Source organism: Leptidea sinapis, chromosome 39, assembly GCF_905404315.1.
Source record: "Leptidea sinapis chromosome 39, ilLepSina1.1, whole genome shotgun sequence".
Classification (NCBI taxonomy): domain Eukaryota; kingdom Metazoa; phylum Arthropoda; class Insecta; order Lepidoptera; family Pieridae; genus Leptidea; species Leptidea sinapis.
Window position 1 is genome coordinate 3,438,517 of NC_066303.1, and position 15,377 is coordinate 3,453,893.

The 15,377-nt window shown below is 35.3% G+C and overlaps 1 protein-coding gene across 5 annotated transcripts in view; it reads right to left on the reverse strand.

Moving 5' to 3' along the window:
* LOC126976161 (uncharacterized) overlaps positions 1-15,377 on the reverse strand; it is a 116,717-nt gene that overhangs the window by 22,658 nt on the left and 78,682 nt on the right. For 3 of the 5 annotated variants that reach the window (XR_007731849.1, XM_050824384.1, XM_050824383.1), the window contains exons 7-14: positions 13,803-13,917; positions 11,942-12,059; positions 10,961-11,050; positions 6,508-6,631; positions 5,698-5,827; positions 4,595-4,695; positions 2,372-2,392; positions 1,833-2,060 (exon numbers count right to left, since the gene is read on the reverse strand). Coding sequence is in view for 4 of the 5 variants with exons in the window: in XM_050824384.1 (XP_050680341.1) it covers positions 1,833-2,060; positions 2,372-2,392; positions 4,595-4,695; positions 5,698-5,827; positions 6,508-6,631; positions 10,961-11,050; positions 11,942-12,059; positions 13,803-13,917 (927 nt within the window). In the remaining variant the exon portion in view is untranslated. The remainder of the gene's footprint in view (positions 1-1,832; positions 2,061-2,371; positions 2,393-4,594; positions 4,696-5,697; positions 5,828-6,507; positions 6,632-10,960; positions 11,051-11,941; positions 12,060-13,802; positions 13,918-15,377) is intronic. The other 2 variants (XM_050824385.1, XM_050824386.1) reach the window with 2 other exon arrangements.

A 15,377-nucleotide genomic window follows, 5' to 3' on the forward strand; every position in this document is an offset into this window, starting at 1 on the left:
TATATAGCCGATATTAATAACATACTTTTCTTCAGAAAAAGGGCATACGCGCTATTGCTAACCTACGTCCTGAAAATCATTAAGATTTTTTTAAATAACTATCTAATTAACTGTTGCCTATATCAATAAATCCTTGATAATGTTATGAATGTACAACAGGAATTAACAAGTTATGCCTCCTACTCGGTTAAGTCGAATTAGTGTTTTGTTGGGCGATCTATATACTTTTACAACATGATCCCAGAAAATATTTCACAAAAAATGTTATTAATTTCAAAATGATGGTTAAAAACATTTAATGGGTTACCTTACCATAACATAAATGAATTTCTTGATACCTTGGGATTGGGGCAACCGTCCTCAGACTACATACTCATACACACACAGACTCATACTTAAAAAAAAAATAGTGTGTGTGTACTTATGTACTTATGCACCAAAGAAGTTATACTTCTTTTGCCTAACAAAGCAAAAATCCTTAAAATTATTTATTCCTCGTGCTATTCTGCGTTTGTAGAAAGAACAATATTGTAAGAATCTTGCAACGATGGCTTTGAATACAGCTGTACGGGCTTGAACCCTTTGCTTATGCTAATAATGCACGAGGAAACCAAAAAAAAAAAAACGAATATCGCAAACGTCAGAAAATTTTAGGAACCAATTTCACCCTGTTTCTTTTGTGTTACAGTGAGGCGCGCGGATCTTAAAATTTCCCTCTCATCATATTTGCCTAAAGAAGTATAACTTCAATATTAAAAAAGGAGCCTTTTTTTATGGAATAGGAGGACAAACGAGCGTACGGGTCACCTGGTGTTAAGTAATCACCGCCGCCCACAATCTCTTGCAACTCCAGAGGAATCACAGGAGCGTTGCCGGCATTTAACGAAGGAGTATGCGCTTTTTTTGAAGGTACCTATGTCGTATCGTCGCGGAAACACCGCATAAGGAAGCTCATTCCACAGCTTTGTAGTACGTGGAAGAAAGCCAAGTTTCCTGCTCTCGTTCTACTTAGGTCTGGGCATAAAGTTTCTAATTGGTGATAGATTTTAACGTTCAATTAAAACGTGATGTAAAATCGTACTTTGAATAAAAAAAATGAATTTTTTAGCTTTGGAGTCCGAAACTAAAATATTTTATGCCTAATTATTCACAATTACTCAATGTAATTGTTAATACATGCATTGTATTACGTAGGTAATTTATATGTAGGATAATTAGAAATCGCATACTAGCAACAATAAACAAACCGTGCCACAGAACATAAAACAAACACAATAAGACAATACACAGGTTAGTATTTAGGGAAAGACAATGTGACTTCGTTTTTATCGACTACGCTTTATAATAATTGGATGAAGTTCCTGAAAAACGTTCCAAGCCACAAACATCACATTTTAAGGAATTCGTGTTTAAAGTATAATAAATATTAGTTTAATCTATAATCTATACATGTGGGTTGGGCTACTAAATCATGATGTCATTTAAAGAGTGACAGCAGGGCTGCCATTTTTATCAGTCCGTTAATATGAATCACGTGACCAGATTTTTGTTCTTAACTCATTTTCGACATGATTGTGACTTGGAAAGTTTTTCTGGAATTACGTATAATTAATGTTGTGTATCGTTTTTGAAATGCAAATTCTGAATTGATTTAGGAATGGCATAGAAAACTGGATTCTAAATAATATAAAACAAAAGATCATTTATTATAAAAACTGCCGTTAATATAGAAAGTTAAAAATTCTGTTATTATTGCTTACACGCGTTTAACTGATATATTTTTTTTATTTACCTATAACCGTTAGAAGCAGAAAAATGACATTATACATTACCACATCAGTTCCGTTGGTTTTGGCGCCATTTTCCTTGATTCTCACACTTTTGGCGGGAGATTGGTTAGGGCTTGCGGTCGCGGATTTCAATCCACTTTTTTCGGGAGCTTTTTCTAAAACCATTTCTACTTCGGGAGGTTTGACACCATTTGTTTCATTTTCGGGAATATCCTTCAGGTTTGCGTCCCGTTCTACTTCAATGAATTTGCCCGAATCTGTTAGTTCCACCTTTTTGGGGAGTTTGGGAGAGTTAGTATGGCAACACAGTCTTTGGAAATAATTTAATTTTAAAAACTTATCAATTTTATATTAAATAATATACAAAATATGTGTTTTATTATGATTTATCTCTTACTATATCTTGTCAAGTCATATCTTAAGAGTACAATTTTATCATTACAAATTTAAATTACTTCCAAAATTTAAATTTAGTCATAGTCATGCGTGATGTATTTACACATGTTCACAAGGGTCATATTCAACTAACAATCTCTATAACATTTCATTCATTTAATTGTAAAATATCAAACAAATCTCACCTTTATTGTTTTCATGGGTTCCTGGACATGCAAAGGAAAAAAAATCAAATCAAAATAAAAAACACACAAGAGTTAAAAATGCTTAGAAAATCAATCGCCTCAATTAAGTGGGGGTCGCGCATTTAAGAATTAAGGACAATGACCTTAGCACACTGCACTGCTCAATCGTGTAAATATTTCATACAAATTCATCAACTTTTTTATATACTATGTTTATATATAATTATTTATTTTTCTTTAATTTCAATTAGTATTGTATAAACACTTTTTCTATGTACCTAGCATTGAATACCTCAAAGTTTTACATAGTAAGATGTGGATAGTGTATCTGACTACAATTTTATTAGTCTTATATGTTATTTCTAACTAATAAAAAAAATAAAAAATAATACAATACTGATATAGATAAATACTTGCATGAATGATATTAAAAGGCATAAAAGGCATTTATTTTCTCAAAATTGATTCCTTTAGAATTCTTTTTAATGTCATTTCTAATAACTACTAGATACTACTACCGCTTCGGAAACAAATGGCGCTCTGAGAGAGCAGAAGCGGTGCAAGAAACTCTCCCAGCATTCTTTTTTTTTGCGCTCTTTTCAATGAAAATATACAATATTGTACAGTCATTTCTATCGCCATAAAGAAATCATAATCTAGTCCCAGGCTGTCCGATCATTTAGATATTCAGCAGTGGAGTAATAGGATTTATGACAGAGCCATTTTTTTATAAAACATTTAAATTTATTTATAGATAATGCCTGAACAGTGGCTGGGACCTTATTATAGAAGTGTATACATTTACCCTTAAAGCTATCATGTATCTTATGAAGCCTACTAGAATTAGTTACAAGCAATCCCTTATTTCTAGTGTTATAATAATGAAAATCACTATTAAGAGCAAAAATATTATCGGCATATAACGAAATGTCAATGATTTTATAAATTGTTTTATTCGCGTCCATTTTAGTCTTATTATTAATTATATGATTTTTGTTCTAAATGTTTATAGTTTCATACTATTATATTTATACTGTGTCTTGTATACATCTGACATCTGTATTTTACAACTGTAGTTACGTTTTGCATTCTCTCCTTCTCTGTTTTAGCGTTTGTGGGAAAGAGATGAAGAGAATGTGGATTAGTAGTAGCGAATACCTTTAGTTGCATACGGTTGCTATTTTGTTTTCCTAAGTATCTGTTATGTCAATTGGAATAAAGTCGCACTGTTGTCGATAACATAACTATAATGTAATAAGTATATAAAATTCTCGTGTCATGGTGTTAAATATTGAACTCCTCCGAAACGGCTTGACTGATTCTCATGAAATTTTGAGTGCATATTGGGTAGGTCTGAGAATCGGAAAACATCTATTTTTCATCCTCCTAAATGTTAAGGGTGGTCCACACGATTTTTTTTTTAATTTATTTGACATTTTTTTGTAAATTTGTTTGGTTATGAGTCAGCATTAAAAAATACATACAACTGCAATTTTCATCCATCTACGATCAACAGTTACTTTTGTATCGCGATTTTAATATCGGCAATACAACGTTTGCTGGGTAAGCTAGTCTCATTATAATAATAATGTTAATGAAATGGTTAATTCATTTTAAGTCCATATTAAACTTATTTAAATATTAATAAATTGATTAATGTAGCAGGTATTTTCAATATAAATTGTAATTCAGAATCTGTGTGAGTCAAAAAAACGTAACAGTGCTTAAATGTTGTTGGATTCGATGTCCAACATCAACATAAGATATGAGATGCCAATATCGATATCTATTAGGAATGTCAGATGTACAAACGATGACGTCACAAACAACCGATAATATGTCCCACATTTAGCGACTAAAGTAGGATTGCACGGTTCAATCGAACAGAGTGAATGTTCGGATCGCGAAATCTAGTGCTTACCGATCTGTGTATATGGCCAAGGTTTAATAATTACCACAGAGTAAAACATCCAGTTAGCAAACAACACATTAATTACAAAATATTATTAGCACCTAGGGAGAAAAGTAAGTCATTCTCACCCGCGGAATATTGACATTCGCGGCTGGCAATGTTACCTACTTATCTCACGTGGTTCGTATACGATTTTTTTTCCCTCCTGGATGTAAAGGTCTCTTTTAGTCGCTTTTAGACGAGGGTCAAAAGTCGTCTTGCCGGAAGAGAATCGGCCACTTTTGTGCGAAAAAAATATTTTATAAACTCACCCTCTGTACAGAATGTATGATAAGCGTAGACTTGTTGGGGTTGCTCGGGCTGAGTTCCAGTTCACGAAGAGCTGACTCAGTGAGCTGACTGTTATTGTGGCCTGTTGGAAATATGCTTGTCAGTGAGCCTTCAGTGTTCCTAAGAGCTGTTTGACCTGATTCCTCCCCCCAGAATTCCACATGCCATAAATTGGTGGCAGGCTCCTTTGCTCAGCAAGCCGGCTAGATTATGGGTGCCACAACGGCGCCTATTTCTGCCGTGAAGCAGTAGCTAGTTAAATGACTGGGCAAATGAGACTCAGAATTTTTGGGTTAATCAAGAATCCTGAGCGGCACTACATTGTAATGGGTAGGGCGTATCAATTACCATCAGCTAAATGTTCTGCTCGTCTCGTCTCTTGTTTTCATAAAAAAATATTAGGATATCATACCCACCATCTGGATGCATGGCGTTCTCCCACAGTACGGTTTTCAGGGAACTTTCTTCCACACCGTATAACAAAGCTGTGGAAAGAGCCTCTTTGTGGTGTTTCCAGGAAGTAACTACATGTACCTTCAAAAAAAGCGCGTATACTTTCTAAAAGGCCGGCAACGCTTCTATGACACCTCTGATGTTGCAACTTTGCAAGAGAATGTGGGCGGCGGTGATCTCTTAACACCAGATAATTTTTTAATGGAATAGGAGGACAAACGAGCACGAGGACAAATGGGTCATCTGGTGTTAAGTGATCACAATCTCTTGCAACACCAGAGGAATCACAGGAGCGTTTCCGGCCTTTGAGGAAGGTGTAGGCGCTCTTTTGGAAGATAACCATGTCGTATCGTCCCGGAAACATCGCACAAGGAAGTTCATTCCACAGCTTTGTAGTACGTGAAAGAAAGCTCCTTGAAAACCGCTTGAGGACCGCCACACATCCAGATGGTGAGGATGATATCCTAACTTGTGGCGTGTCGTGTGAAGGTGGAATTCTGCGGCAGGAATCAGGTTAAACAGCCCTTCGGAATACTCTCCGTCAGGTGAGCAGTATAGTCATTTGTATTCCCCTGCCATATAAAACCTTGGTTTAATTATATATTATATGATAGTAACTACAGTATGGTACCGTTTTGTTTGAACACAGTCTTAGTGGTTGTGGTGAGTTGACCCTGCGGTGACAACGTCCGGAGACTCTCCTTGATCTTAAGCGGCTTTGAGCCCAGATCCGGGATGTCTGCGCCCTCTATGAACAGGAACTGGAACATAACACATTTTAAAGGCATTATCTTATATGTGTATCTTTGAACGAGATTTTCACCCCTTGAAGATGACAGATTTATTTAATAATTTGAACTCGGGTGAGTGATGTATGACCAGGAACTCCAGTATAAAAAGTAAAAATATCACAACACATACGATATTTATATATATCTATACTGTTTTAATATTTTTTAATAAATTAATTTATCGTCCCGAGTCCCGCATCATCCATAAACTTTTGATACAAATTAAATTTTTATGATTAATTTAATTTTCTTCAATACTAAATTCTGTGTTTGTTTTTGTGAAATAATAATAATGCGGAAAGGTACCTTAAAGTATTATTAAAAATCCTTAAAAAATAGTCAATAGTCAGTCAACTTGATGAGTGCGTACTATGACGTCATAGTTCATAAAAACAAACAAACAGAATTGCTTGAAAAAATTCATAAATCTTTTTACTTGAAAATCTCCAAGCTCCGAACTATGTCGCTTTATATTTGAAATTCGCATATTTATCTCTTGCTCAAAATAAAATCATCAACAAAAAGCAATAAATTTTATTAAAAAAAATAATTAACTCTTATAATAAATCCACCGAAACATCCTGACACATATTGGCTACAACGTCCAAACTAAATTACACTCTACAACACAAGCATAGAATCGATATTACCTCAACAGTCAAACTGCCGCTGACGTCATGCTCTTCCATAGGCCGGGTCTGTAGAGCGATCTGTTGTCTCTGGGACGGTGCCGCTAGTAGTTCGTCTATGCCCACCAGACCTAGACCTAAGAACCTATAGACAGACGACAATCATGAATTACATTGAGAGCTCAGAGAAGATTCAAACTTTATAGCAAAAATAAATTTATTTTTAAAGTTTGAGGACAACCGCGTGCAACGCAGAGCAGCTCGAATTGTCGGGGACTCAGTGCTCTGTGAACGGATGGATCACTTGGGGTTGCGTAGAGACGTCGCTTCAGTGTGTTCCGAAGAGCTGTTTCACCGGATTCCTAGCGCCGAATTCCACCTTCCACACGCCAAAAGTTACGATATCATTCCCACCATCTGGATGTGTGGCGGTCCTCCACAGAGCGGTTTTCAAGGAGCTTTCTTCCATGTACTACAAAGCTGTGGAATGAACTTCCTTGTGGGATGTTTCCGGGACGATACGACATGGGTACCTTCAAGAAAAAGCGCGGACTCCTTAAAGGCCTACTACGCTCCTGTGATTCCTCTAATGTGGCAAGAGAAAGTGGGCGGCGGTAATCACTTAACACCAGGTGACCCGTAAGCTTGTTTGTTCGCCTTTTCCATAAAAAAAGTGAGCTTACGGAGTGGAGTGTACTACTATACCTCATTTCTAGCATAAAATAGTTAAATACTATCAATGATCCTCGGTAGGACCGCTCCTATTGTAAGGTCCTATAAAAATATATTTAAAATAGCAGATTGGGACATATTTTGGAACTCTGCATCGAGTTTCAAGCGCAAAATTAAAAATCAGTTAAATAATATCATTCACCTTTTTTTTTTGATAATAGTCGCTTTATTTTCTTACCCCCTTATTCATAATGGTCCGCTAACTTTAAGCAGCCGCTTAGGAGTGTTTTTTCTCATTCTGACTTAGGTCAATAGAAGAAGACAGAGTGAGAATTAGCAATGCTTTAAGTTAGCAGACTATTATGAATAAGGGGGTTAATTTTTACCTAGTTTTATATGTTCTTATACTTAGGTGTAAACTTTATAAATTAATGTATGAAGTTTTTATATTATTAATTTATATAGTAAGTAAACAAGGAAATTGTCTTTCATTTAATAATATTATTAAGTACTTGTAATTTAATTAATTACATGTCGGGTTAGCCCGTAAATGGGGAATACGATGTTAGATAATGTACCTAAGTTATTAATGTGTAATATTTACCATAAGACAAAGATAATTAATAATATTATATATCTAGAGAATATAAGATGAAAATTCATTTTTGAAAAAAAAATCACCGAAATACCCCTTACTTTTATAGTTTGATGCTAATCTTTCAATCTGAAAAAAAATACTACAAAAGTTTATTAATTGTACACCAATACTATTTAACATGACATAGTTTTGTAAAGAAAATTTTGTCTGTAATAAATTAAAAATGCTTCTAATTCTGAATTAAAACTATGGCGATCTGGTGCGAGAGAGTTAACTTAGCTCCGCTCGATTTCTCAGGGCCATTGGCTCGGTCCCCAGCCCTTATATTCAAAGTCAAAATAGGATGTGACATCACTTATTGAAAGTCAAAAACTAGCACCCATTCCAAAAAGAATCTCCTCAGACCTGAGAAGAATGGGCGCAACAAACTCAGCGGGCTTTCTTTTTCATCAAAAAATATGTTTACAAAGTAATATTGTACAATAATTAAACTTATTAATTAATAGCCTGAGGGCGGCCGTTCCATTCCCAATCTGTGGAATCATTAAGAAAGTCATTTATGTTATAGTAACCTTTACCACATAAACGTTTTAACAATATTTTTTGAATATCGTAGTACTTTTGTTTTGAACATTTTCTGGGATATTGTTGTAAAAGCATATACATCGCCCCACAAAATACTTACTAACTCGACTTAGCCGAGTAGTAGGCATAACAAGTTTATGTTTGTTTCTCGTGTTAAAATTATGATTGTGACTGTTTCTAGCAAATTCTCCAATGTGCTTATGAACATATAGAACATTATCAAGAATAATATATTTTTATTTGAGTTTCAATTTTCAAATCAATTTTTTTTCTTTAATTTTTTCTCTTAATTATTCTTTAGGACCTAGGTTATAAATAGCGCGAATAGCTCTCTTCTGCAGCACAAAAATGGTATTAATATCGGACTCACTGCCCCATATCAATATACCATAGAACATAATACTATGAAAATAACTAAAGTATAGGTACTTACTATTATACTAGTCTTGCCGTATCTATGTCAGTTAACCGTCTAATTTTTTTTAACCGCATACACCGCAGTACTAAGTCTTTTCGCCAATCCTTCAATATGGGGGTCCCATTGCAATTTGGAATCAAGAATAAATTAAGTGACCTTGAGCGATATGAGTTCACGGCTGCCGGCCCGCCAACTATGTAACAAAGCCAATATTTTCAAAATTCTTTCAGTTTTTCTTTCCAGTTTATATGCTTACAATCCTCGTTATTCACTACTAATCTGAATAAATGAACCTACACAAAAAAATACAAGCTATAAGAATAACTTTTCTGAGTGAAGTACCAAAAAAATTCGTCACGCCATGTCAAAAACTTGTTTAACTTTAAAGAAATGTGGTAGTTCAAAAAGGCTCGGCAGTGTTAACTATAACCAACAGCAAGCATTAGCAACCTGCAAATAGGACTTAAGGATATGTGTAACAGGATTAAGTAGTGTTCATAGCTCCAAATGCGATACTTTCACCACAAAACTTGTCTAAACACCACTATGTTTGCGTGTTTTCTGCTTACTCTTCGCCTTAATATAGCTGGTATACCGTCGGACCAATGCGTAAGACCTTTCTTCGTGTCATTAAACATACTAACAATACCAAGCCTTCTTATACTACAGATAGGTTTATACGACCGAGCTCACTTATACCGGTATAAAAAAAGCGACACGAGCCAGTTCCATCTGCGAATCGCCTAAATGCAATTCCACATAGCCTGGAAAAAGCTTCCCACACAATACACGCTATGAGCCCTCGGGTTTTTAATAAACTCTCGGACTATATCACAAGCATGTCAAATATTAACACTTTTAAATATAAACATAAAAGGTGGCTAATTGAGCGCTTGTTCTACTCATACAATGAATTTATAATTTTAATAATATTCACACTTTTAACACAAACTATCTTGCCCCAAATTAGGCATATATAGCCTGTGGTTATGGGTATACTTACTTAAATATACATACAAAAATACATATAAACATCCATAACTCGGAAACAAACATTCATATTCATCATATAAATGCTTGCACCTACCTTAGTAGATCGCTAACCACTCGGCTATACAGGTTGTCAATTTATAAGTTAACTAGCTGACCCAGCAAACGTTGTATTGCCGATATTAAAATCGCGATACAAAAGTAACTGTTGATTGTAAATGGGTGAAAATTTGAAGTTGTATATATTTTTTAATGCTGACTCATAATCAAACAAATTTTATAAAAATGTCAAAACAATTAAAATAAACATTTTAGTGTCCATCCTTAACATTTAGGGGGATGAAAAATAGATGTTGTCCGATTCTCAGACCTACCCAATATGCACTCAAAATGTAATGAGAATCGGTCAAGCCGTTTCGGAGGAGATCAATGTTTAACAAAATGTATGACACTAGAATTTTATATATTACATTGTAGAAAATTTATTGAATTAGGCGTTACTTTGTAAATAATAAACATTTTGACTGTTGCTTCTCAATACATTTTTGATAATATTTTGTATGTTCATGAGCACATTGAGGAATTTTCTAGAAACTGTGACATTCATAATGTTAACACGAGGAACAAACATAAACTTGTTATGCCTACTACTCGGTTGGGTCGAGTTAGTAAGTCTTTTGTTGGGCGATGTATATGCTTCTACAATATGATCCCAAAAAATGTACAAAACAAATGTGTTACGAAATTTAAAAGAATTGTTAAAAAACGTTTGTGTGGGAAAGGTTATTATAGCATAAACGATTTTCTTAATGAGACCACGGACTGGGAATGAAGCGAACACCCTCAGGCTCTTTAATTATAAATGTTTATTGTACGATATTACATTGTAATCCATATTTTATATTAAAAAAAACGCCCGCTGAGTTTCTTGCGCCCATTCTTCTCAGGTCTGAGGCAGTCTCTTTTGAATGGGTGCTAGATTTTGACGTTCAATAAGTGATTTTAAATCCTATTTTGAATAAAAATATTTGAATTTGAATTTGCGGAAATCCATAATTATACAAATGATTAAGCCAATATATTGGCGGAATTAACACTAAACAAAACTTAAATCATATGCATATTAGATTGTATTGTTATTTTAAGTATGTATGACGTGTTATAATATTTATTTACGAATGAAAACTTGAACTTAATAGTGTTAGTAATACCTGTGTTGCAATGAACCGTCGCCAGGCGAGTGCGGGCCCGTTCTGTCGTACACTTCGAACAGTAGCTCCGCCGTCTGTGCCGACAGCTCACTGAAAGTACATACAAACAATCATTAAAGCTGTGAACACGTCGAAAAATAGCGGTTAACTGTTAGCCTCTATTACACATATTGGATCGCGAGTGTAAGACATAGCTGTCATGCATACTATACTAATAAACTCGGCATGTTGTCTTTTTTTAAAACAATAAGGGACGAGACGAGCAGGACGTTCAGCTGATGGTAATTGACACATCATGCGCATTACAATGCAGTGCCGCTTAGGTTTCTTGATAAACCCAAAAATTCTGAGCAGCACTACAATTGCGCTCGTCACCTTGAAACATAAGATGTTAAGTCTCACTTGCGCAGTAATTTCACTAGCTACGGCGCCCTTCAGACCGAAACACAGATTTGAATACATTATATAAAAATTTAAAAAACCGAAAAATTCTGAGCGGTTTTTTTTTATGCCCCGGGAAAGCACAGGGCGTTATTTCATGCGTTGCCTTTCAAGAGGCTCTGTCTAAACGTATAAATTAAACCTATATCTAGGTTTGAGAAGAAACACTACACATGCTGTTTAACCTGATTCCTGCCGTCGAATTCCACTTTCGCACGACACGCCACAAGTTAGGTTTTCATCCCCACCATCTGGATGTGTGGCGGTCCTCCACAGTGCGGTTTTCAAGGAGCTTTCTTCGCATACTACAAAGCTATGGAATGAGCTTCCTTGTGCGGTGTTTCCGGGACAATACGACATGGGTACCTTCAAAAAAACCGCGTACACCTTCCTTAAAGACCGGCAACGCTCTTGTGATTCCTCTGGTGTTGCAAGAGAATGTGGGCGGCGGTGATCACTTAACACCAGGTGACCCGTACGCTCGTTTGTCCTCCTGTTCCATAAAAAAAATGTATGCGATTTATTTTGAAGGTCACTCACAATAAGAAGTGTTCCTCCCAGACCGGGCTCGTCGTATCCTTCTTGAAGGCTGTCTGATTCCTCTGGGGGGGTTCATCCATTTCCACCACGCAGTACGGCGCCACGCAGCCCGCCTTACCTACATATACATATCGGAGTTAGCAGACATCATAACAACACATACAATAAGTAGTTGTTAAGTCTAAGTAGCCCATTAGGCCAAACCAAATAGTGCTTCAAACTAAGAATAAGGACTGGTCTCCACTGCAACTAGATACCGCAGGCGTAGTCGCAAAATGCGGCAACTAATACTACGCCCAAGTGGGAGTATTCGAGCCAGTCTCGAACAATGTGTGACGTTGACGTGCCACATGTTCTGTTAAACTTTGCTAATAATTGAAATTAAAATGCCAGGTTGCGTAGTAAAACTTTGTAAAAATAATAGTACCAGAAATAAGAAAATCCTTGGGATTACATATCATCAACAAGTATTTTGTATTTTATTAAGCTATTGCATAGCTTTTATCGCGGACATTGAGCGCGGCGACCGAATCAAGAAATTGCGTAACGAAAATAACCTAACACCCCACACTTCCATGATCAGCGCCATCTATCGGAAACTGTTATGTTGTATTATACTCGATAGATTCAACGTTCGATTTGGACATACGAAATAGTTCATGAAGGTGACACTAGATGTCGCATAATCCAAAACTATTTATTTTTAAATTCACCTTAGATGGAGTGTCTATTATTCAACGCCATCTAATAAATAAAGTTTACTACACCACGTGAATTACACACAACATTTAATTTTATTGTTGCAAAATAAAATAATTTTCAAAAGTAACGCTAGGTGGCTGACAACAAAATACAATGCAAATTGTTGCCTTTCGAAAACGAACAAAGTCTATTTTTATTTAAATTTGAAAAAATAGCAATTATGTTAATAGACCTGAGAAATATTGATCAAATTTATTATTTATTACAGATGTAGTTACTATTATTTTCATTTGCACGACAAAAAAAATCCAAGTCTTCAACGAAATTTAGCCTGTAACAATAGGTATGGTCTAAGAGCCCGTTGACCAACGTCATTTTATAAAAGCTGAAAGTTTGTCAGAGCATGCTCCCAATGCTTACCTGTGTAAGAACGATGGTCCATTATTGTTTGGGTTGCAGTGGCTTTCGCAGGTAAACAGTTAGCTATTATTAATTACATTAATAAACAATCTAGAATGTTTATTATTATAATTAATAATAACTAACTGCTACAAGAATCCACAACAAAATATGGGACCACCATTGATGCGGTATTTTCTAGATATTTAGAGGATATCAAGTCTCAAACTTATGTTTCTTATTTCAGTTACCATAAACCTATAGATTCAATGATAAAAATTCCTGAAAAACCTACATGTATTGTATGATAATAAAAATATTTTAAACAATATTAAGTAACTTCTCATTTATTCAATAAAAGAAAAAAAAAATGTTTTCTTATCGGTCACCACGCTCAAAAAATGTAACTTGAATTAGTATCAAAGAAAAAACTTGAATTGTTATCAAAGAAGAATAAATAAATAATTATAATAATTGCATAAGTTGATAAAAAATGCTATGCAATAGCTTTACCGCGGCAGTTCCCGAGTGGCACACGTCTTTTTTTTTTTTATTAATTTCAATGTAAAACAACACGAAGCTTATGTTACGAAATTTGAAAGATGCCATTGAGTGTCAAGATGCCACGCACACAAGCATCTAATAGTTGCAGTAATATAAAAGCTATTGTTCTTAGGTAGTGTGGTATCTAGTTAGAGCGGAGACCAATCAATAATCTAAGGCTTAAAACTCTAATACCTCTGGAATTATTGTATTATACCTCCCAAGTCCTTCGCAGCAACAATCTTGACCAACAATCGCTTGTCACCAAGCAACTGTATACAACCTGCTGTTGAGTTGGGTGTTGATGTGTACATATGTCTGTCTTGTTGGAGCTGAAAAGAGATGACAATATGACAGTAAGAGACAAGACAAGTAGGACGATCAGTTGATGGTAATTGATACGCCCTCCACATTGCAAGGACTCTTGAAAAACCTTGAGACATAAAATGTTAAGTCTCATTTGAGCTGTAATTTAACTAGTTATGGCGCCCTTCAGACCGAAACACAATAATGCTAACAAATTTCTGCTTCAGGGCAGAAAAAGCCGCCGTTGTGGTACCCATAACCCAGCCGGAATCCTGTGGAAAGAAGGCTCCTACTGGCAAATGCCCTAAGTCGCCTTTTACGTCACTTCGGCCTGGAACTTCCCAATTATTTTATGCCCCGGGGAAGCACAGGGCAAAAACGAGGATGCTTTATTTATTAAATATTAATAGCTGAGATAGATATTTTGTAGTTTGCTTCATAGATAATACACTATATACTTGAGATAGATGTGCCACTGATGTTTTTATTTCGTAAAATCAGTGTACCCAGGCTAAGAGATGGCGCTGCGTTATTTTTACGCTAGTAGCGTACCGTCGCTAGATGGCGCTAATTATGTTTTTAGTATTTACTATTGCTGTTGAAGCTCAGAAAAGTTAGCCCCCCAGATTTTTTTTTTATTACATCGTTAGTTCGCCATATGTTCTTGATTGTTCTCTATAAACATTTGTTTGTTCTCGATTTTTTTTTTTTTATTTGCAATTCATTAAAATTGGTTAGGTTAGGTTATGTTAGAACAGTTAAAACAACGCACGAGCCGAGCGTAGCGTGCCGCGGCAGCGGCCAGCGAGTGCCAGAACCTAATAGTAGGCGTTTCCCCCCATTTTCAATATTTTTTTTAAATAAACAACAAAATAACAAACAATTATTTATAGCGAACAATTAAGAACAAACTACGAACTAACGATATGCGATATTGAAAATTCAAAAATAGAAAAATTTTTTTTTTGGGGGGCTAAGCTTGATGAGCCTTCTGTTGACCGTATTGATTGCATACTGATGTTCGTTTTGATTGTGTGGTTGCAGAATCTTATTCGTTTATCAAGTTCAGGGGTTACCTTTATATAAAAAGAGGCATTCTATGATTACAACACATAGTCAAGTGTTGTTTTAATAAGTAAGTTAAGTGAGGTTTTTGCTATCACTAGCGCTATCTATCCATCTATCATGTATGTAAAATGATCGCCATCGTGATGAAGTTGCAGCGTACCTCATAGAATAGATGGCAGCACTTTCAATGCAAATTTTTTTCATGTGCCAATGTAGGGAAGTTGCACCCCCCTGGTTTGCTTCACGACTAGTTGTTTAAGCCCGAAAATCCTTTCTAAATTAATTATTAAAACTTTCGTATGACATTATTAACTTTGATTACTCCTCATTTTATCATAAATTTTTATTTGATCACTGATTTAAGTACATACTTTTTTGATTCTTTGAAGAAGTCTTTACTCTATGGCCTAAAAGAAGC